Source organism: Rhinatrema bivittatum, chromosome 1 (genome assembly GCF_901001135.1).
Source record: "Rhinatrema bivittatum chromosome 1, aRhiBiv1.1, whole genome shotgun sequence".
Lineage (NCBI taxonomy): Eukaryota > Metazoa > Chordata > Amphibia > Gymnophiona > Rhinatrematidae > Rhinatrema > Rhinatrema bivittatum.
This window is the reverse complement of record NC_042615.1, coordinates 319,907,541-319,931,692: the sequence shown is the minus strand read 5'-3', so window position 1 is coordinate 319,931,692 and position 24,152 is coordinate 319,907,541. Positions and strand designations below refer to the sequence as shown.

Sequence of the window (24,152 nt, the reverse complement as noted above, 5' to 3'; positions counted from 1 at the left end):
AGAACTGCCCTCCTCGAGCTCCACCAGGGCTTCTACTCCCAATACTTCCTCATTCCCAAGAAATCGGGTGGCCTCTGGCCCATCATGGACCTGCGCTTTCTCAACAGATACCTAACGAGGGAAAAATTCAAGATGACATCCCTCAAATCCATCCTACCCTTCCTTCGCCCCAGAGATTGGATGTGCTCACTGGATCTGAAGGACGTGTATGCTCATACCGATGCATCCTTCATCCTGGCGATACCTATGCTTCACGGCCAATGGCCACCATTCCTAGTACAAGGTTATCCCATTTGGCCTTTCCCCCGTCCCCAGGATTTTCACCAAATGCCTAGTGGTAGCGGTGGCTCATCTCCGGTGACAGGGGATCCAGATATTTCCCTACCTGGATGAATGGCTGCTGGTGGACCCCAACAAGTCCACCCTACGAACCAATCTTCTCCGGACCATATCTGGCCTGGATAATCTGGGCCTACTCGTCAACTATGAGAAATCAAATCTACAACCCTCCCAGGTCTTACAATTCATCGGGGCTCATATCAACACTATTCAAGACAGAGCCTTCCTTCCGGAGTCTCGGGCACTTGCCCTGACAACACTAGCTGGATGCCTCTAAGCGACCACCACTGCCCTGGCCTGCCAACTCCTCACCATTCTCGGTTACATGGTCGCCTCGGTCTATGTAGTACCTACCAATCGACTGCATATTCGTATACAATGGGGCCTGAAGTCTCAATGGAGCAGGTTCCTCAATCCTCTTTCCACTCCTGTCACCATCATTTCCACCATGAAAAGGGATTTGGACTGGTGGCTGACACCATAGACGATCAAGTCGGGCTCGCCTCTCCGGCCCCCTCTGCATCACACGGTCCTCACCACAGATGCTTCCACCAAGGGGTGGGGTGCCCATCTCACCCACCTACAGACTCAGGGCCTGTGGTCCGTGTGGGAACAGTCACAACAATTAAACCTCCTGGAACTCCAGGCCATTTGGAATGCTCTTCGGGCCTTCGAGCATACCCTCTGCGGAAAGACTGTCATGGTCCACATGGACAATCAAGTCGCCATGTTCTACATCAACAAAGGAGGGTCAGGTTCCTGGAACCTTTGCAGAGAAGCTGTCTGGATCCTGGAATGGGCAGAGAGCAGGTCCATCTCTCTTCAAGCCACTTACCTACCCGGAATCAACAACTCCAGAGCCGACAGACTGAGCAGGATATTTCACCCCCAAGAGTGGGAGCTCCATCAGGAAGTGGCAAATCACATATTTCGCATTTGGGGTCTTCCTCGAATCAACCTCTCTGCAACAGAATAGAACAGGAAGGTTGAGGTCTTTTGCTCGGTGTATCCCAGTTACCACTGACTAGCGCAGGATGCATTCCTCATAGACTGGACGGTCTACTGTACACTTTCCCTCCGATACTTCTCATCTCCAGCACAGTCCAGTAGTGCATCGCAGACAACGTGGACCTAATTCTCATCGCTCCAGCGTGGGCCCGGCAACCATGGTACGCCTACCTAGTTCAGTTATCGGTGGCCCAACTGATTCCCCTGGGCAACAGTTCACGCCTCCTCACCCAAGAAGGGGGCTCTCTGCTTCATCCGCTATACTCATCTCTGAATCTCACTGCGTAGAAATTGAAAGGTTGGTATTCCACCACCTGAACCTTTCTCCTCAGCTTCAGGATATTCTAGTCTCATCCAGGAAACCCTCTACAAGACTCAGCTATCAGTGGAAATGGGCACGCTATGCATCCTGGTGCTCGGATAATGGCGCAGACCCGCTCACCTGCCCACCAGAACGTTTCCTGGACTACCTCCATCTGCTCTACCGGTTGGGACTGGCCACAGCTTCGGTTCGAGTTCACCTCAGTACCATTGCCACCTACCACTCTCCTCTCAATGAGGCCCAATCTCTTGTCACCCACTTGTCTCCAGATTCATGAAAGGGGTTCTACGTCTCCGGCCCCCGATCCGGAAGCCTTCAGTCCCATGGGATATAAACATAATGCTGGAGCAGTTAATGCTACCACCCTTTGAACCACTGGACACTTGTCATCCCAGGTTCTTCTCTTTGAAGGTGCTCTTGTTGGTCACCCTAACCTCAGCAAGTGAGTCAGTGAGCTACAAGCCCTAGTACACTACCTGCCCTACCTGGAGTTTTATCATGACAAGGTTACACTGCGTACGCATCCCACCTTCCTCCCGAAAGTGGTATCAGCTTTCCATATCAACCAATCAATCGCCCTCCCAACTTTTTACCCAAAGCCTCATGCCAGTGACGGAGAATGCAGACTCCACATGCTGGATTGTAAACTAGTATTCGTCTACTATAAACGCTGCACTCATTCTGACCGCAGAGCCTCCCAGCTCTTCGTCTCCTTTAACCCAAACGCCCCATGACTTCCAGTCTCCAAGAGAACACTCTCGTCCTGGATCTCGAATTGCATTCAACTCTATCAAAAGCGCGCGGAAACCCTGTCTGCCCCCCGCCCCAAGGCTGCGTCAATAACTCATCTCCACGAAGTGCCTCTTCTGGACATTTGCAAAGCGGCCACATGGTCCTCACTACATACGTTCACATCCCACTACTGTTTAGACAAGTAGACCGTGGGTGACACACTTATGGGAAAGACAATTCTCACATCAGGCACTACGAAAAAGATCTGTCCGCATCTTTGCATCTGTCTTGAGCACATTACTTCGCTGCATCATGGACATATGATTAGTACAATGTGTGCTCAATACTTCAGCTGGAGACTCCCAGACGGCATGGCTAATTCATGCTGCTTATCTATGGGAAAAGAGCAAGTTTGCTTACCGTAAACTGTGTTTTCCGCAGATGATAGATGAATTATCCATGCTGACCCTCCCGCCTCCCGGAAAGTTACCCATTTTGCATCTCGTCTTGCTTGGATACGGACTGAGGAGACTTGGGGCAGCATGGGAAGATGCAAGCAGGCGCACCTCACTGACAAAGCTCAGTGATCTTTGAGATCTCTGCCACCTAGAGGCATGGAGGACGTCCCAGACAGCATGGCTAATTCATCTGTTATCTACGGAAAACACCGTTTACGGTACACAAATTTACTCTTCCCGGATCGCCCCTGGAGCCCTTTTTAAATATTGGGGTTACATTGGCCACCCTCCAGTCTTCAGGTACAATGGATGATTTTAATGACAGGTTACAAATTTTAACTAATAGATCTGAAATTTCATTTTTTAGTTCCTTCAGTACCCTAGGATGCATACCATCTGGTCCAGGTGATTTGCTACTGTTTAGCTTGTCAGTCTGGCCTACTACATCTTCCAGGTTCACAGTGATTTGGTTCAGTTCATCTGACATCACCATTGAAAACAGTCTCTGAAACTGGTATCTCCCCAACATCCTCATTAGTAAACACGGAAGCAAAGAATTAATTTAGTCTTTCTGCAATGGCCTTATCTTCCCTAAGACCCCCTTTAACCCCTTGGTCATCTAATGGTCCAACCAACCCCCTCACAGGTTTCTTGCTTTGGATATATTTTTTAAAGTTTTTATGAGTTTTTGTATCTATGGCCAACTTCATTTCAAACTCTGTCTTTGCCTGTCTTATCAGTGTTTTACACTTAACTTGACAGTGCTTATGCTTTTTCATATTTTCTTCGGATGGATTCTTCTTCCAAATTTTGAAGGATGCTTTTTTTGGCTAAAATAGCCTCTTTCACCTCACCTCACCTTTTAACCGTGCCGGTAATCGTTTTGCCTTCCTTCCACCTTTCTTAATACATGGAAAAAACCTGGACTACGCATCTAGAATTGTATTTTTAAACAATGTCCATGCCTGTTGAACACTTTTAACCTTTGCAGCTGCCCCTTTCAGTTTTTCTCTAACTATTTTCCTCATTTTATCAGTTTCCCTTTCGAAAATTTAGTGTTAGAGCTGTAGATTTACTTATTGTCCTCCTTCCAGTTATTAGTTTAAATTTGATCATGTTATGATCACTATTGCCAAGTGGCCCTACCATCATTTCCTCTCTCACCAAATCCTGCATTCCACTAAGAATTAAATCTAAAATAACTCCCTCTCTTATTGGTTCCTGAACCAATTGCTCCATGAAGCAGTCGCTTATTACATCCAGGAACTTTGTCTCTAGCAAGTCCTGATGTTGTATTTACAGTCAATATTGGGGTAATAAAAACCTATTATTACTGCAGTGCCAAATTGGTTAGCTTCCCTGATTTCCCTTAGCATTTCATCATCTGACCATTTTGTCCAGGTGGACAGTAGTATACGCCCATCACTATACTCTTACCCAACACACATGGGATTTCTACTCATATAGATTCTACCGAGCATTTAGTCTCTTGTATGATCTTTATCCTATTGGACTCTATACCCTCCTAGACACAAAGTGCCACACCCCCACCAAGTTGATCCTCCCTATCATTGCGATATAATTTGTACCCTGATATAGCACTGTCCCAAGTTTATCCTCCTTCCACCAGGTCTCTGTGATGCCAATTATGTCAATCTCATCATTTACTGTGTTGCGACCGTCACTGCCCGACGTCTCCACTCCGCCCACCTTACCTCTTTGGCGACTCCCTCTTTGGTTGATGGAAGTTTGGCTGCCGCGGCGTCATTTTACCGGCATTCTCGGACAGGCTAGACTCTGCCTTCCGCCATGTTCTCCTGAGGCCTAAGGGCGCGCGCGCAGCGTGGCCCCGACTCAAGTACCAGCTGTGGCGCGAACCTCAGGGGCATCCTCCTGAGATGACGTCATCATCGCCAGATATTTAAGGTCTCTTGTTTTGCTAGCTAATTGAGTTAGCAAAGGGTTTCCTACCTAGCTGGCTCCAGGTATCGCTGCGGATGGGATTCTGCTACTCTGCCTCCTCGGACTTTACCAGGGGTACCCGCTCTTCGGGGGCTTCGCTCTCTCACTTGCTTTTCAGGTCGCAGTCTGGAACCGGTACTCGCTCCTCGAGGGCCCACGTTCCCGGACATGCTACTGAATATAACTTCTGCCAAGAAGTCACCGCTGCCTACAACACCAGTGAGTTACCATCTCTCTCTCTCAGAGTTTTCCCTGGAACCAGGTACTCGCTCCTCGAGGGCCTACTTCATTCCAGCTCCTGGGCTGTTCCATGAGACTATTGTGTGAGTGTTACCATCAAGGTTCTGTTCCTATACTCTGCCTACTCACTATCTCAGTTTCTCTACAGCTCAGCCATCCTGGGATCGCTGTTCCAGTGTCTGAGGCACTACAGCCCAGCCAGGCTCTTCCAGCTCACTACTGCCACCTCTGGTGGTTCTCTGAAACAGTTTAATAAAAGAACTAGTGTGTGTCTGTCTCCCAACTCTGAGCCTGACCGGTGGTCCCTCTTGGGATCTTCCCCCGTGGGCGTGGTCATCTGCCACCGGCCCAAGGATCCACCCACAATTATCACAAATAATAACATACTGCTAATCACTAACTCTCCCATCTTATTTCTTAGACTTCTGGCATTGGCATACAGACATTTCAAAGTGATTTTTGTTTGTATTAACAACCTGCTTATCAGTTTATTGGGATAATTTGGAAATCTTTAGCTCAGGTGATTTTTTACATATAGGCATATGGACTACATTTGCTTTTATTGGAACCTCTCTGTTGGGATGCCCTAACTCTCCTGTTTCATTAGTATCCTTCAAGGATACATTCCTCCGAACCATTCACTGCTGAGTGACTGTCAGCTTTCCCCCTTGTTCTAGTTGAAAAGCTGCTCTATCTCCTTTTTAAAAGTTAGTGCCAGAAGTGGTTCTGTGGGAAAGGACACATCTTGCTGGCTTGTTGGAGTACTCGATCTCAAGACTATTTGATTTGGCTTCACCTGCTGGTGGAGATCAGCATACAGCTGCTGTGGTGATTGCAAGCAGACCATCTAAGGAAGGGGGTTTCCCTACAATCACCGGACTGGCTAGTACTCACGATGGATGTGAGCCTCCAGTGTTGGGGGGCCTACTGTCAGGAGACCGTGCAAGGGCACTGGAATACAAAAGATTCTCTCTGGACCATCAATCAGCTGGAAACCTGGGCCGTCCAGTTGCATTGCTTTGATTCATCAACTGATTGCAGGGTCAAGTGGTCTGGATAATGTCAGACAATGCAACGACAGTGGCTTACATCAATCGCCAGCAAGTGTCACAGGAAATAGCCCCACTCATGGAATGGGCGGAAGAATATCTTCAGGACATCTGAGCCTCACACATTGCAGGAAAAGACAATATAAGAAGCCAACTTTCTCAGCAGACAGAATAATTTGGAGGATCGAAATTCACATGGGGATGGTGCTTCTGATGGCACCAGATTGGCCTAAGAGGCCTTGATATACAGATTTTCGAAGGCTCCTGTTGGACCCTCCTATCTGATTACCGGTTCACAGGGATCTTCTATGGCAGGAGCCTGTTCTTCACGGAGATACAACTCAGTTTTGTCTTACGGCTTAAGAGGGCTCGGATGCTGAAATGTGGATATTCTGCTGTGGTGATCGCCACTTTGCTACGAGCGAGAAAGTTTTCCACTTGCGTAGCCTATGTGCAGGTTTGGTGAGTGTTTGAGGCTTGGTGTGAGGATCAAGGAATTCCTCTTCGTATGGTTAAGATCTCACTCACTTTGGAATTTTTGCAGGATGGATTGAGAAAAGGGTTGGCACTTTAATTCATTGAAGATACAGGTATCAGCTCTTGCCTGTTTCCAAGGTCAGGTGGACCCTTGTTGACTCATCTACATGTGGCTCATTTCTTAAAAGGGGTGAAGCATCTTCATCCTCCCCTGCAGTTGCCAGTCCTCTTGTGGAGTCTTAATCTGGTTTTGGATTTCCTGGTGGGTCCCACCTTTCAACTGTGTGTAGCCTTTCCTTGAGTTTATTTACGTTGAAAAATGTTTCTTGTGGCAATTTGTTCTGCACGTAGAGTCCTGGCATTGTCTTGCCAGGAACCGTTCCTGCGAGTGACTCCAGGGGCAATACAATTACATACTGTTCCATCTTTTTTGCCAATTGTTGTCTCGGATTTTTACTTGAATCAGTCAATTTCCCTGCCAACTTTAGAAGGAGAGAGATGTGGATGAATATCTCCTGTTAGGTCCTTGGATGTTGAAAGGCATATCTTAAGGTATTTATAGAGGTTTCTGAACCTCTCAGGAAGAGGGGACTGGCTGTGCTTGTATTCTATGATGGGAGTAAACAGGGTGAGCCAGTGTTGCGGGCTACAATAGCCCGTTGGATTAAGGAGGTAGTCATGGCCGTATATGTGGATGCTGAGTAGCCATTGCCTAGTCAGATTAGGACTCATTCCACTAGGGCTCAGGCAGTGTCATGGGCAGAGTTTAGATTGCAGTCTCCCATCAATATTTGCCGAGCTGCAACGTGGTGGTCCTTACCTTTTCCAGGCATTACCGCCTGGATGTGCAGGCCTGGGTGGATGCAATCTTCGCACTTGAGGTATTGATCGGACCGCAGGCAGCCTCCTGCCCTGTTCGGGAGTAGCTTTGGTACATCATACTGGTAAAGGATTCATCTATCCAAATGCTAAGAGAAGAGAAATTACTAATTGCCTAATAGTTTCCTTTCTCCTAGGACAATCAGGATGGGTAGTCCTCACATGTGGGTGACATCATCTGATGGAGTCTGGCAAGGAAAACTTTTGTCAAAGTTTCTAGAAGCTTTGACCAGCACATGGAGTATGCCCAGCATGCCACTACCCGCGCGTCCACACGAGGTCCCCCTTCAGTCTCTTCTTTTCCACAGTGCAGTTGCCTCATGGTTCATGGAGCTCCTCTTTTTCTTATTTTCTCAACAGTATCAGGTTTTTCCCATCTTCCTCGTCGGGTCCCCCTTCGCAGTCATTGCCTTCTCAGTGCGGTAGGTTATTTACTGCCCTTTTTTCTCTTCTGCGCTCGATTCCCGATTCCTTGCCTCACTGTGACCACCTGTCATCGACCGCATGCCTGGTATCCTTATGGTGTCATCCGGTTTTCATCTGTGCACCCAGTGCCCGCGGACCATGTCCATTACAGATCCGCATGAGGTTTGCATCCTCTGCTTGGGAGCCTTACATGACATCCATGGGTGTCGTCTGTGTGACCAGATGTCTCCCAAAGGCCGTCAGGCACGTTGATGGAGTTGAGAATGTTTAAGCAGATGTTTTGAGTCATCATACCTTAGACCCAGAGGAGTGGGAACTAATCAACTTGGTCTTTGCCTTAATACACAGGTGGTACAAAACAAGCTGGGATCTCATGGCTATGAAGAAAAATGTCAGTCATGCATTTCTTCAGTCGAAGAAAGGATCCAGCATCCAAAGGAGTATATGATCTCTCTCAGCAATGTGTTTTTACTGTGGCCTATGATAGTGTAATGGACATGGAGCGTGTAAGCCCTTAGCACTGTGGAATAGCCTCAAGGATGAGGCTCCAAGGCCTGTGTCAACAGCTGGCAAATGCGCCTTATAACAGGACAGTCTGGAGGTTCACCTTTACCAGCTGCCTCCTCCTTAGGTTGAGCCCTTGGATTCTGGCAGCTGGCAGGACTTAGGCAGGTAAGGGCAGAGGTGGTAGTTAGAGTCCAGAGACACACCGAAGACAAAGTAGATAGCAGGCTTACGGAAGTCAGAGGAAAGCCAAGGTCAGGGCAGTCAACAAACAAGAGTGGTCAGATTCAGGCTAGAGGTCAGGCCCAAGCGGCAGGCAGTTGTGGTCAGGTCCAGGCAGGAGGTCAAAATCCGAAGTAGCAATCCGTGGGAGATGTGGACACTCAAGAAACATGATGAGAACGAGGAAGGCAGGCTGGACGAGGCTGGACTGGAAGGCGAGGCGCATATGAACATTGACAACATGCTTTGCAAGGAATGCAGGAGGCTTATTGGCTAAGGTAAAGTAGGGGCTGTCCCAGGCGTACTTTTATAGGGCAGCAATGGTAATGTCATCTAAGAGCGCCATTGTACTTTTAAATCTGGCAATGTCATGCACGCCTAGAGGGAAGGCCCAGGGCAGTGGTTCCTGCGGCATCCTGCTGCATCTGCGAGGTCCAACAGTCCAGAGAAAGGAGTCCCATTGTTTTGTGGCATCAGAGGTGAGTGCAGCACCTGGGGGGACGTCCTGCAGGCTGCCAAATGTAACAGATAGGAAGAATCATTCAGAGAATAGAAAGAAAGGAAATGGTGCCAGATTGACCTAGATGCCCTTGAAATACAGATGTCATGAGATCCAAGGTGAAAGGTGCTTTGACGTTGGACCTTATTCCTGGGCTTTTAGAGTAGGGACTGGTCCTCTTTTTAGAGAATCTGATTGCCTTCTGTCTTGCACCTTGGTTATTGAAAGAAGAAGGCTGGGGAGTACAGGCTTTTCAGAAGAAATCCACGTTTAGCCTATATCCATGAGTAAGAGTGGCTTGGATACATCCCATGCTTCTGGGCTGGACTGGTGGGACAATAAGGAAGGAAAGATTTTGTTCTTATATGCTATTTTTTTTTTCTTGTCCTATCAAATCAGTCCAGGTCATCACCCATTTTAGCTAGTAATCTACTTTACAGTGTACAGTAAATATTTTTTCTGCCAGATATTTTCTAGCTTCAAGTTGTAAGAATTTTTTCTTGGTTAAGTTCTTGGATATTGAAAGGGCTCAGTTGCAGCCCATTATCAACTCTCCTGCTCATTTGTGTAAAGTGTTAGCTTTCATACAGAAAATACTGAAGGTCGTACACTGCCCTATAAAGGGTGATATCAGCAAAACAGTTCTCTTTCAATTTGCTGGTAGGGGAGCAAAACCCATATGTCTGTACTGGTCTGGTATGACTCAAAGAAAGAAAATTAGCAGGTAAGAACTAAAATTTTCCTACAACAGAAGGAAACTGGGTTAAAAAAAAAATTCCTGATTTGAAGGGAATACTTTTAATATGTCTGAAACAATGGTGTTCTTAACTTTTTGTTCCATTACTTTTTAGTAATGCCTGTATCTTCAAAGTTTTGCTTGATGACTCTCACAAGTGTTTAAATCCAGGTTAATTAATCCTATTAATTTTTCTTACTTTTTTAGGAACCTACACATTGTGATGCAAACCCTAATCTAATTTTTGAAGATATGTCGGTTATGACAGACTTTGAACTACACAGACTTTGTCAAGAATTTAACAGCATCAGTAGCTTCAAACTTGACGTGAACTTAATTTTAGATTCTGGGAAGTTCTACACACTTGAACGTCTCCTGATAGAAGTTAAGCAGAAAGTAAGAACCATGAGATCTTTTATTTAATCCTTTTTAAAAGGCATCTCAACCTAGTGAATGTATAAAAATAACATTCCCTCTAGAATATAGCATTAAAATGGAGTATTTTTCATTGTTCAAAGATAGTAATTTAAATTCAAACTTTCATTTTGCATTTCTAAATCTGAGGCTCGATTCAATCTGCCTCTTAAGCCATTATGTTGAACCTATTAGGGAATCGCTGCAAAGGAGTGTGCACAGTTACCTAACAGGTTTTGCAGGGACTCTGTACATTTTCTAATAGGGAAGCCAAGCTGAACTTTAAATTGTAGCTTTTGATTTAAAAGTTAAACTGTCTGAATAAGAATTTAATCTAACTTCTCCCAGGACAAGCAGGATGGTAGTCCTCACACATGGGTGATGTCATCAGGCGGAGCCCTATTACGGAACACTTTTGTCAAAGTTTCTAGAAACTCTAGAAAGTTTCTAGAAACTTTGACTGGCACACTGAGCATGCCCAGCATACCATGATCCCTGTGTCCACAGGGGTCTCCCTTCAGTCTTTTTTTTTCCATGCTGCAGTTTGCCTTGCATTTAGCTGTGTGAGATTTTTCTCACAACTTTTCCTCACGGAAACACTTGAAGTTTTACTTTACAAATTTCCCTACACGGGTCTCCCTTCGTGTACATTTCATCGACGCTCAGTAAGTACTGTGCTCTGTTCTCCAGTCAGTTCCTGACACCTCATTATCGGTTCCCCCGGGTTACCAACTGGCCCTCTTTCTCCCTATGTCTATCACTCTCAGTCCGCCCCACAATGCCCGCGGGTGTCCTTGCTGCGATCTCCTTCTGGGTCCATCGGGGCTGGAGGGATTGGGATGTCCACGTTTCCCGTTGCGGTCGCCATCGATGCCGCCAGGGCCACTGTCGATGCCTCCGTCGAGGCCTTCGTCGATGCTCTCGATACTATCGAAGCCGCTGTTGACGCCTCCATCGATGCCCTCGACTAAAGAAAATGCTCCATACTTCGGGTTCTCAACCAGAGCCCTGTGCAGTCCTTGGGCGGGAAACAATGCCAGGAGCAGTAGAGGCACGGTGACCATCACAGACGCCATCCATGATATCGGTAGCAGCTTCCTTGGTGCTGGAGAATGACGGGGCCGAGCACTGAGTGAAACATCGTCACTGCCATGGTAACTGTCTGTTACGACACCATTCTGGACATCGGTGGCAGTTTCCTCTGTGCTGGAGAATGACTGGGCCGAGTACCGAGGGAAACATCGTCGCTGGCACCAACGTGGTTCCGCGTTCGGTGCCGGCACTGATATCGCACCAGTATCAATGTCCATTGAGCCACTTGTGAAGCGGGCCCGGGTACAAGAGTCTCCATGCTCCTCTGCACCCGAGGCACCGAGGCGTTCCCCACTGACACCGGTGCCGGGTACTGAGCCACCACAGATTCATGTGGAAGTGCCAGTAACGCCTAGCCTGTCTCCCCCTGTAGCTGCGCTACCTATTCCAACTTCCAGGGAGGAGCTGGACGTCCTCGTCCATCAGGCTGTCCTCGATGCCTTCCGGAATCTACTAACACCGGAGCCATCAATATTCGCAGGCACCGCCTCGTTGTGGCACCTACCAATGGCAGCCTAAGTCATCGACGCCAACTTGTCCTTCTGAGCCTCCATGGACCCCTATACCTATCCCAGAATCCTCGAACGGCGATGGGTACTCTAATCCCGCTTCGGTACCAAATCCCATCGAGACCTAAGTAAAGGACGTGTCTGAAACCATCCCTTTCGACCTGGTCACTAAAAAGGACCAGAAGTTTTCGGGAGGGTCTAGGTCGTAACTTTTTCCAAGAACTATATTGGTGTCACATATTGCTATTTACCAGCTATATTTGACATAACACTAAGGGAACCTCTCTGCCTTCCACATGAAATTCGAGCAACATGTGATTGCTTCGAAACATTCTCACGGTGCCAGCAACAGGACTCAGTGCTAGATGGTGAACCTGGTTTATGGCCCCTGATTTACGGCCTGAAGTCCAAGATAAATTAGCTGATCTGCCATGCACCGCAGATAATCTCTTCATGCATAAGGTCCAGCAGACCACCACGTGACCCTGCGACAGCTCTCTACGTTTCTTGCACAGCAAAGAGGGATGCTAGACAAAACCTTTTACTGCTCACGCTCCCCTGTGAGACCAACTGATATCCAGATCACACCAGCTCCGCCAGTCAGTCAGGCTCCTGGATTTTTAAACCTTGCCAGAGAACAGAACGGTCCATCCCACTGAGGACCAGGGCTTGGTATACCTTTCCCCGGACGCAACAAGGCAGAGAGGATTTTAATCCCGCTATTTCCTACTTTCAAAGAAAACAGGTGACCTCCGCCCATCCTGGACCTCAGAAATCTCAACAAATTTCTTCAAAAGAAAAGTTCTGAATGGTGTATCTCGGCACCATGCTTCCCTTACTACAACAAGGAGGTAGCATCTATTCTCTGGACTTTTTCTATACGCTTCATAGTGGGTCAACAACATTTTTAATACCAAGTTCTGCCATTCGAATTAACTTCAACAACTTGTGTATTTCACCAAATGCCTAGCAATGACTGCCGCTCATCTACAAAGAACAGCAGTCATGCGTTTCCTTACCTGGACAACTGCCTAATGAGTCAATCCAAACAAGGAACTCTAAAGTCTCGAAGACTCACTATAAATCTAGTACATTTGGCTGGGAATTCTGATCAGCTACCATAAATCCCATATGGAGCAGATCTGGGCACTAGAGTCGCAACAGCCTTCCTGCCCAACAACCGCGCAGACATCCTATCAAATTGTCCACATCTCTGCGCGCATGCAACATAGCCTCAGCCCATCAATTCTTCCATTGCTGGGCCACATGGTTTCCATGATCCATGTCACTCCTATGGCCATACTAGCCATGAGAAAAACTCAGTGGATTTTAAATTTCAGTGGCTCTAAGCCGTTCAACCGATTTCGTCCTTGATCCATATCACCGATCCAGTAACCAAATTCTCAGATGATTTTGGCCACGGTCGCATCCAACTTGGGTTGAAGAGCTCGTATTAACACCCTCCAAACCCAAAATGCGTAGACTCCGCTCCATGAAAAGTCTCAGATCAACTTCCTGGAGCTTCGAGCCATGCGTTATGCTCTTTATGCCTTCAAACATTGCCTCTCACACAAAACCTTGTGGATACAGACAGACACAACATAGCAATGTGGTACTCGAACAAACAGAGATGCACAGGCTCTTATCTGCTCCACCAGGAAGCCGCGCAGTTCTGGGCCTGGGCCCTTGCACACTCCAATCATCTCCGGGCCACTTATCTAACAGGCATACCGAACATACTAACAGACCATCTCAATTGATGTCTCCATCCCCACAAGTGGCCTCTGAATCCATGTGTAGCGAGCAAAATCTTCTAGCGCTAAGGTCAACCAACCATCAACCTCTTGTATCCAAATTGAACCGCAGAGTGGACAAATTCTGCACCCTACACGGGCTTCGAAATGCGTTAGCCATGGACACTTTCGCTCGCCCCTGCAACAAAGGTCTTCTATATGCGTCTCTTCCGATACCGCTCATAGCCAAAACTCTCATGAAGCTACAACAGGACAGGTTTTCAATGATTCTCATAACCCTGTACTGACCTCGACAAGTATGCTTCCCCATACTTCTCAACCTATCACTCTAGGAACCAATTCACCTGCCCACAGGTCAACCTCATGACACACTCACTGATATTCTCAGGTACTTGTAGCTTCACGAAAACCTTCCACACGTAAATCTTACCATTCGGAATGTGCAAGATTTGCCAAATGACGTGCATAAAAAGGTATTGGCCCCTTTTTCCTGCCCCACTCCATCTCTATTAGGCTATTTAGGATACCTTTCAGATTCTGGTCCAACAGACATCCTTCACACGGGTACACCTCAGTTCCATCTCAGCATACCACCAGGGAGTAGGGGATGCCCTGTTAACGGCTCAACCCCTTATGAGTCGGCTTATGGGTTTTCTACAACTTAAGCCGCCTCTACGATCACCGGTTACGGAATGGGGCCTAAATGTAGTGCTTACAAGGCTCATGCGTTCCCCATTCGAGCCTTTGCATTTCTAAAACATTAAAATTCTAACATGGAAAATTCTTTTCCTCGTAGCCATCACCTCTGCTAAAAGGATCAGTGAGTTACAAGCCCTTGTTGCATACTCACCCGACACTAGGTTCCTCCGTGACCGAGTGATCCTCCGTACTTACCCTAACCTTCTTCTTAACGTGGACACAGCCTCTCACCTTACTCAGTCTATAGTCTGCCCATTCTTTCCCAAGGCCTCACTCTCACCAGGGTGAGAGGGTTTTGCACACCTTGGACTGTAAGCGTGCACTTGCATTCTATCTAGACCGCACTGCACTCCATAGGAAATCCACCCAACTCTTTGCTTCTTTGACAAAGACAAACTGCGAGTTCCAGTGGGCAAAAAAAATCTCTCCAACTGGCTAGCAGACTGTATCGAATTCTGCTATGAGGAAGCAGGGGTGAGTGCAGGCACATTTTGTAAGGGCCATTGCAGCATCGGTAACACACTATCGATCAGTACCAATTGCCAACATCTGCTAGGCTGCGGGATGGAGCTCTCTTCACACATTCGCAGCCCTCTACTGCTTAGATAAGGAAATCCGTCAGGACTCTACCTTTGGCCAATCTGTCTTGAAAAACTTTGTTCCAGTATAATCTCCAACACCTTCCACAACCACCTGCTGTGATTTCAAGCTGCCTCATCATTGCCAATAGCACTCCAATTATTGTACCTGCTGCACGAGTTGTCTGCTATTGGCCTGTTGTAATATGAGTCAGCCTGTAGCTTACTAATCACCCATATGTGAGGACTACCATCCTGCTTGTCCTGGGAGAAAGCAGAGTTGCTTACCTGTAACAGGTATTCTCCCAGGACAGCAGGATGTAGTCCTCAAGAAACCCACCCGCCACCCTGCGGAGTTGGGTCTGCTTGCGTTTATTTTATTTTTTTGCTTGCACTTTTTGCTACAAACGAGACTGAAGGGAGACCCCTGTGGACACACGGATCATGGCATGCTGGGCATGCTCAGTGTGCCAGTCAAAGTTTCTAGAAACTTTGACAAAAGTGTTCTGTAATAGGGCTCCACATGATGATGTCATCCATATGTGAGGACTACATCCTGCTATCCTGGGAGAACACCTGTTATAGGTAAGCAACTCTGCTTTTTCAGTAGACTAGAATGAAATGCCTTTTTTTTTTCAGTAGTGCATCCCACTTAGTGCAAATGTCATAATATCCAACTGTAATTATGATGGAAAAATATTAAGATTTATATAGTACTTTCTGTACATTTTTATAAAAGTATTTTTTGAAACACTAGCAGCATGGAATTGAAGCTGCAATTAGGAAAACACAAAATTAAGCACAGATTGGAATCGCATTCCCCTTATGCATGTTATGTTGTACACAAAGTACAATTAAAGGTATTACAGCCTGTAAAGAATCTAGTTTTATGCACAGAATCAATGTGTAATCACTTAGAATTTTGCTCTTCATAAGGAATAGAAAAGTCTGGAAGAAATAAACATTAATTTCAAACGTTACCAGACATTCATAGGTGTGCTGTTCAAGGGGGATCCTAGCATGTTTATTAATATGACTGACAGGAAGATTTAGGCTGCAATTTGGCATGTTCCCTTGCAGTTCCTTCCTCCTATCGCCTTCCTGCTTAGTTGGAACTGGCCACCAATGAGCTGCAGCATCATGAGCTTTCATTCACAACTACTCAGAATTTTTCCCCTATTTTTATATCCCCCTCCCAGTTCAGCCCAGCTATAGCAATGACAGTTTTCAGCCAGGCATCATATGAACTATAGCACCTTCTGGGAATGTAGCTGATGTGAACCTAGAGTTTGGCCACTAGTTGTCACCATTGAGCAGTATTGGAGAATCCATTCCTCCAAGAGTTGTGAGAAATAACCTAATGGTTAGAGCACTGGGCTGCAAACCAGGGTTCAAATCCCACTGCCACCCCTTATGACCTTGGGAAAGCCACTTTACCCTCCATTGCCTCAGGTACAACCTTAGATTGGAAACCCTCTAGGGATAGAGAAATAGTTACAGTAACTAAATGTAATCTGTTTTGAAGTGCCTGAAAAGCAAAATATCCATTTTTTTCTAAATGTAATTATCTGCAGTATCCCCACCTGGCCTCAAGAACAGAAAACCTGACCTAGGAAATCAAACCCAGGTCTTTTCCACCAAGCTACTGGGCTGGCTCCTGTGTACTTTGGAGTATACATAATTATATCAAGATAGCACAAGATTTGTTTGAGTTTTATGCTTATATATACTGGAAGTTGTGGGCCTACCTTCAATGTAACACAGTGTATATGTTCATGAACCAGTAGTTATAAAGTTATCAATGTCAGTAAATGGTAGTTGAGATCTGTTTTGTTTCATTATATTACATATTTTCATAGACAGGCCATTTTCTTCTTTTCTCTAAATATTTTGATATTTTTCCACAGGGTGACAGAATTGTATTATTTAGCCAGTTTACTATGATGCTAGACATTCTGGAAGTTTTCTTGAAGCATCACCACCACAGATATCTTAGGTTAGATGGAAAGACACCGATTTCTGAAAGGTAGGACTTTTTTTTTTCTTTTTTTTTTTTTTTAACAAACATAAATATGTATTTGAAAATTTACGAAATTGATTACATTTCTTTAACTAATTGAAAAATACATTATAAAATATTTCAATCTTTTAACTTATGTATTAATGGCCTGATTTTCAAAACCAATAATATACATAAAACAGTTTCATACGCACAGCTAACTAATAAAATAGACCAGTATATGTACTGGAGTGAACTGAAAAAGTAACTGCAAACTCATTAATAGTAATATATAGGGAGGGTAGTTTTATAACTGTGCACAGTGGGATAAAGTCTGTATTCCTCTTTTATGCACAAACTTATACTCCAAAATTTTCAATGCAAAATGTATGTGCAAGTTTTAACATTTGTGTAATAAAGCCCAGGCACATGCACGTACTGTCTCGGACTACTTTATGCTAGCTTTATCGAGGGAGTAATTTGTGCAGGTGAACTTAGGCATATACTTTTTAAAATAGAAACGTATGCATGTAAGACCTAACTCTGCCTCAACCTCCCCCCCCCCCCCCATCCCCCCAAATGCCTCTCCAGAGCACATACTTTTATAGCAATTAATTCTCTGTCGACAAGTAGGTATAAATTAGACAGATGGAGGGTGACCACATTTGATGCTGTCAAAAGGACCCATCTCTCCAGCTCAGTAAAGTTTTACCACTAAGCATGTGCAAGAGTTCTCGTATGCATTCTGTCATATGAGTTTTCTGTTTTGGGGGGTTTTTTTGCCTGAGCTTCCTCATGACTGTGTGTGTACCTTCTTTCTCTCTATTTTCTTTGTCATCTAATCTGAAGTTTTTGCTTCAACTAACTAACTTTTTAAGTCATCTTCCTGCCTCAGCAACCTTTCAACAGTACATTTCAATGCTAGGTAAAAAAAAAAAAAAGAAAAACATGAATAACTCAAGATGTCCAGCTCCAAGAAGGCCACCTTCAGTAGCTTAAAGGATTGTGTTTGTGACTACAAGATGTCCATCACAGATAGCCAGGATATCTGTTACAGATGCCTGAGACCTGATCACAACTCAGCTAACTGACTCCTTCCATGTCAAGTTGAGCAAAGGCTGGTTGAGCAAAGCTCCTCCAACTGCGGTGTCGGACTCCAGATCTGCCATAGTTCAAGGATTGAGCAAGATGTGGAAGCGACGAGCCAGAAGCCAGTAAGCCCCCTCAGTGCAACCATAGGCTGCTTCCCCCTCCTGACATGGCTCATCAGCGCAAAAGAAGCACCATTCGTGGGAGTCAGTGGTTCAGTCAGCACTGAAGTATACACAGTCAACATACTGCAGGAACAGGCCTTGGGGACGGGGGGAAGTGACATGAGAAGATTGCTTGCAGTTATTTTCCTCCATGTTAACCCTTTATTTCCATCTCATCTCCTCTATTGTGGGCTTTGTTTGGACTATGCTATGTTATTAGCCCATTTAGCTTGGGTAGGCATGTCTGGAACAGTTCTGTTGCTTCAGCTTACTCAAATCCTCTTAACTTGTCTAATGAGGTGCCACAGGGCTCGGCCTTATCAGTTCTTCTTTTTAATATTTATATGGCCTCTTTGTGCACACTTTTATCCAGATTGGGCGTTTGTTATAAATTGTATGCTGATGATATTCAGTTTTTCATACCAAAGTGTTCTACCTGGCAGGCTACTCAGACTTTTCGCTCCATTTGTTTAGCATCCATTAGGACATGATTATCCCACAATTATCTTGTCTTAAATTTAGATAAATTGGAGGTTATTATCTTGAGCAGATTCCCTGACCAGGAGACTCCAACGGTTTTTAATGTTAGAGATGTGTCCCTACCAGTTGTAAACTAAGTTCATAATTTAGGGATAATCTTAGATTTTGAATTAACTATGAAGCCCCATATTAGGTCAGTAGTGAAGGCAGTCATCTTTAAATTATGCATGTTATACAGGCTTAAACTCCTGCTATTAGCGGCAGATTTTTGCTCTGTTTTGTAGGCACGTGCTTGGAGGGCTTGATTATTGTAATTTTCTGCTGTTGGATTTATCAGGATCAACCCTGCGGGCTATGCATATCGTACAGAATGCTGCAGCAAGATTATCAGCACTAGGGGTTTGACCACATTACTGCAGTTTTGAAGGCCCTCGATTGGTTACCAATAGAATGGAGAATTAAATATAAAGTGGCCATGATAATTTATAAAATGATGGTGAATAATGATTCCATCCCATGGATTAGTGTCCTACTTTGTTTGTGTCGGCACGCATATTTCACTCTACTGGAAAAGGTTTCCTTGAGATCCCTTCGTTTAGATTGGTCCACCTGATAGAGGCAAAAGAACGTGCATTCTGTATTGCAAGCCCCACTTTTTGGAACACTCTCCCGACCAACTGCGACCGATGATAGATACAAAACAGTTCAGGACAGCTTTAAAAACAGTAATATTTCAGAGGGCATATGGGGAAGAAGCCATATGATCACAACTGTCTGTCTTAAATTTGATGTGGAATTCCTGCCTATATGTTTCAGTTTCTTATGTTTTATTTTGTCTGTTTATTTTTAGTTTTGGTTTTATATTTGTTTTTATGTAAATATTTGTTTTACTGTCTTATTTATGGAGTGGATGTAATTTATTTTGTATGTGTGGCACCCTCCTTCGTCCAGGCTATGAATCACCCCTATGCTTGGGGTGGGAAGTACCACATGAGAAATTAAATTTACTAATATGATTTATCTTTTAAGTTTGTAGCCTGAATGGGGAATGAGACAGGGTCCCGGTCACCCCAATACCACAATTCTATGTCCTTCCCAAACAACCTCTCACTTGTGGTACCACAGATCAGATAAAATCACCACACCAGAATAAAACAGTAATTAACTTTTTACTAGTATTGTGTAAATAGACAACAAATGCAACCAGAATATTAAATGGGAAAAGTACAGTAGTGAAGTATAAAATAAATTTGCAGTTTTCTTACTTTAAATCAAGCAATGCAAAAATAACATTGGGTATGGCCTGATAGCCAGGGCAACCAACATACTGATAAGGATAATTAAAAAAAAAAAAAAAAAAGGAACACTAATAGTGTTATGGCCACCAGCCACGGCATCCTGCAACCGGCGCTCGCCACTTTCTGGCACGGGGCCGCTTCTCTGGGCTCACTAGCTGCGGCGGTCAGCCGCCTCTGGCGTGGCTTCTCACGGCCGTCCCGGCTGCTTCTCAGGGCCTGCCGATACGCCTGCTATTCCCTGTGCTGGATCCTCCCCTGCTAGGCCTCTCTAGAGCCGCGTGCATGTCTCTTCACTACATTTAAAAGGACCACGACAGGAAATTGCTATGGTCCCTCCCACTGACCTCACCTGGCTCTGCTCCATTTAAGGCAAGGTCTGCTCCTCAGACCTTGCCTTGGCTTCTTGGCTCTCTGTCTTTGTGCCCTGTTTCTCCTCGGAGGATTGCTCCTGGTTATTCCGTACTGCTTGACTCTCCTGGAATCTGACCTTTCACCTGGAACGTGACTCCGAAGATTGCCGCCTGTCCTGACCTTTTGCCTGAAACTTGACTCTGAATACTGCCGCCTGGTCCGACCCAGCACCTGGGAGTCAGTCTTCTAGTCCTGACCCACGCCTGGTCTTCTGTTGTTGGGTCTAGGTCCACTTCGGCCCTCGCTCTCCGCTCCAGACTGCTGACCACTTCTGGTCCCGGATCGGGGAATCCTTTCCAGCTTATCATCCTCATTCAGAGACCCCACGTAACTCCAGCCGGCCCCAGCACCCAAGGGCTCAATCCAAGGGGAACGTGGGCTGGTAGTGGTGAAGCCCCTGTGGGGTCTCTGCTTCATCCCAGCCTCGCCTTCTGACGGTGAGGCCCTGTGGGGGTTCCTCCACAGATGGCATCAACTCCACCTTGGGCAAGGGATCCACCTTTCTGAAACGTAACAAATAGAGAGGGATTGGGGGAAAAGCAGTGAAGTATCTAGCTTTCAAAACTTCTTTCCCCCTGAGTACTACAAAAAAAGGAAAGGGGAGAGATCCACCCCAATATCACTAGTTTATAAAGGTGCACCCTGTCTCAAACACAAAATTGTGTGGGGAAAAAAATCAGGAAAATGAAGTCTTTTGATGGTGGAGCTGGCTAGATGACAAACCAAACAGATGAGTACTGTAGTCTGTGAAAGGTCTCTTTCTCATGGGGAGCTTCCCAAAATGGTTTACTTAGTACTAAACAGAAGCAGGCCTGGTTTCAGTCTCCTGCAGAAATATTACAGGCCATCTACTTCTCTTTCCCTGCCCCATCTCATGTGATTGTGGCAAGAGTTTGCTTGACTTCGGCTGAAAGGCTGAAGCAGTTAAGATGAGATACTAAATTTGTGACAAAAGGCAAGGAAATAAACATTCTCCCTCCTCTAAGATACTCTCTGTGCAAAGTTTAGATTACTTAACTTAGTCTCTTAGAAGGGTGAGTCAGCCATGTGCTCCTGGGCCTGGATATCTCTGGAAAGGAAGTCTCTCAGCTCTTGGCTCTTCTGTCCCTTGTTGGGATTTTACATGTAACTTGGATATGAAGCAAGAACAGCTGTCTCTCTATTTCCTCAGAGTGCAGACTTCTGTTTCTCCCCTTTGATAATTAGTTCTTCAGGAAAAGTACTGATGCAGAACTGCCAGATACACTCCTCTCTTCCTGGCTCCACTCCTGCCCGTCCCTGCCCTTCACACACAGACAGAGCCAGCCAAATTGCACCTTTTCTTTCTTAAATGGTCTTCCAGCATTCCTTTGGCTTCCTGCTCTGCTGGCCATGCAGTGCTGTTCCTTGGGGCCAAACAGAACAGCCCTTTTCCCAACTTGTTAACCCTTTGAGTGCTGGTTGCTGGTTCTTGCAGAACATTTATCATTCATAGGAGAGCACACAGATTTTGACATATTTTTATATTCTTTCACTTTGGTACGGAGGCTTGCAATCTCTGCGGGGTTGGAAAACCTTTTTGGGCATGTCCAAAACATATCACTCGGATCCAGACGCAGCTCGGACCACATTGTAAGGCTCCAGCACATAAACTTGTGGGGACAGGAACCAGGTTTAAAGTAGCTTTCTACACTCCCTTCCCCCCCCCCTTTAATTGGGGAGAGTGTCCTCACATCTCTGAAAAGAAAACGGGTTAAAACAACCTCTGTCTAATACAATTCAATCACTAACTAATGAAACAGCAACATTAATAACTTTCACTTTATCAAATCAATTCAGACCTGGGGTTCTTTTTATACTAGCCACTACCCCCTGGGAGGCTGTTGGCTGAGGAATTATTGAGGGTACCCCCAGCACATCGTAAGTGAGCTTCTGTACTGTTATCATCACCCTTTTTCTTAATGGTTCTTCCCCTCCCCCACAATTTTCCAACTGGGGATCATCATAAAACATAAGAACATAAAATATGCCATACTGGGTCAGACCAAGGGTCCATCAAGCCCAGTATCCTGTTTCCAGCAGTGGCCAATGCAAGTCACAAGTACCTGGCAAGTATCCAAACATTAGATAAATCACAAGCTACTATTGCTTATTAATTACAGTAATAGCAGTTTATGGATTTTTCCTCTAGGAACTTATCCAAAGCTTTTTTTAAGCACAGTTACACTAATTGCTGTAACCACATCCTTTGGCTATGAATTCCAGAGTTTAACTATGCGCTGAATGAAAAATAATTTTCTTTGATTTGTTTTAAATGAGCTACTTTCTAACTTCATGGAGTGCCCCCTTGTCCTATTATCTGACAGAGTAAATAACAGATTTACATTAACTTGTTCAAGTCCTTTCGTGATTTTGTAGACTTCTATCATATCCCCCCTCAGTCGTCTCTTCTCCAAACTGAACAGCCCTAACCTCTTTAGCCTTTCCTCATAGGGCAGCCATTCCATGCCCCTTAATTTGGTCTCCCTTCTCGGCACTTTCTCCAGTGCAGCTATTATCTTTTTTGACATACGGTGACCAGAACTGCACATATTATATAAGGTGCAGTCTCACCATGGAGCGATAGAGGCATTATGAAATTCTCCGTTTTATTTGCCATTCCCATCCTAATAATTCCTAACATTGTTTGCTTTTTTTTATCGCGTCAGCACAACGATTTCAATGACTATCCACTATGACGCCTAGATCTCTTTCCTGGGTGATAACTCCTAACATAAAACCTAACATTGTGTAACTACAACAAAAGTTATTTTTCCCGATATGCATCACTTTTCACTTGTCCATGTTAAATTTCACCCTCCGTACCATTGCTGTAGCAAGGGGCGCAAAGTCCTTGGCAGTCATGGGGGGCACACTTTCATCTAGGGGTGCACGTCTTCCCTTACTTGGACGACTGGCTGGTCAAGACGGCCACACGTGAAGGGGTGCTTCATTCCCTCAACTTGACCATACAGCTGCTGGAATCCCTCGGATTTGTTATCAGCTACCTGAAGTCCCACCTTGTTCCGTAAACCCAGTTGGATTTCATCGGGGCCTGCCTGGATACGAATCAAGGCTGGGCTTTCCTTCCTCACAACCGAGCGCTTGCTCTGGCGTCTCTGGTGAAGTTGGTCCGCTGCAGCCAACAGGTGCCAGCCTGCCTTATGCTTCAGTTATTGGGTCACATGGCTGCCTCTGACCATGTCACCCTCTTGGCCCGCTTGCACATGCGGAGAGCCCAGTGGACTCTGCAGTCGCAGTGGCACCAAGCCTCCCTGGCCCTCAGTGTGCTGGTGTGCATCACGCCTCCCCTCCACGTCTCCCTGTCCTGGTGGGGGAAATTGTCCCCAACCTAGAGCAGGGGTTTCTCTTTCAGACTCCTCTGTGCCAGGTTGTGCTCACTACAGATGCATCCGTCCTGGACTGGTGGAGCGTACACAAGGTCACTAGTCAGCCAAGGAGGCTTTGTGCCAGATCAACTTCCGTGAACTTGGGGTGATCAGGTATGCGCTCTGGACATTCCGGGATCGCCTGTCCAATTTGAGTGGACTTGGTCCAGACCAACAACCAGGTAGTGATGTGGTATATCAACAAACAAGGAGGTACTGGATCATTCCTCCTCTGCCAGGAAGCTGGCCAGATTTGGTCCTGGACCAGTCCCAGGGAATTAGGCGGTGTATCTAGCGGTGTCAGAGAATGTGATGGCGGATCACCTGGGCCAAGTGTTCCACCCCCATGAGTGGTCCCTGGACCAGGCGGTTGCAACTCGCCTTTTCTGCCTCTGGGGGAAACTG

The 24,152-nt window shown here is 45.8% G+C and overlaps 1 protein-coding gene across 1 annotated transcript in view; it reads left to right on the top strand.

The window, feature by feature from the left end:
• Positions 1–24,152, top strand: part of SMARCAD1 (SWI/SNF-related, matrix-associated actin-dependent regulator of chromatin, subfamily a, containing DEAD/H box 1) — a 470,565-nt gene that overhangs the window by 403,960 nt on the left and 42,453 nt on the right. The window contains exons 20-21 of the mRNA XM_029597690.1: positions 10,061–10,249; positions 16,807–16,925. Coding sequence (XP_029453550.1) covers positions 10,061–10,249; positions 16,807–16,925 — 308 coding nt within the window. The remainder of the gene's footprint in view (positions 1–10,060; positions 10,250–16,806; positions 16,926–24,152) is intronic.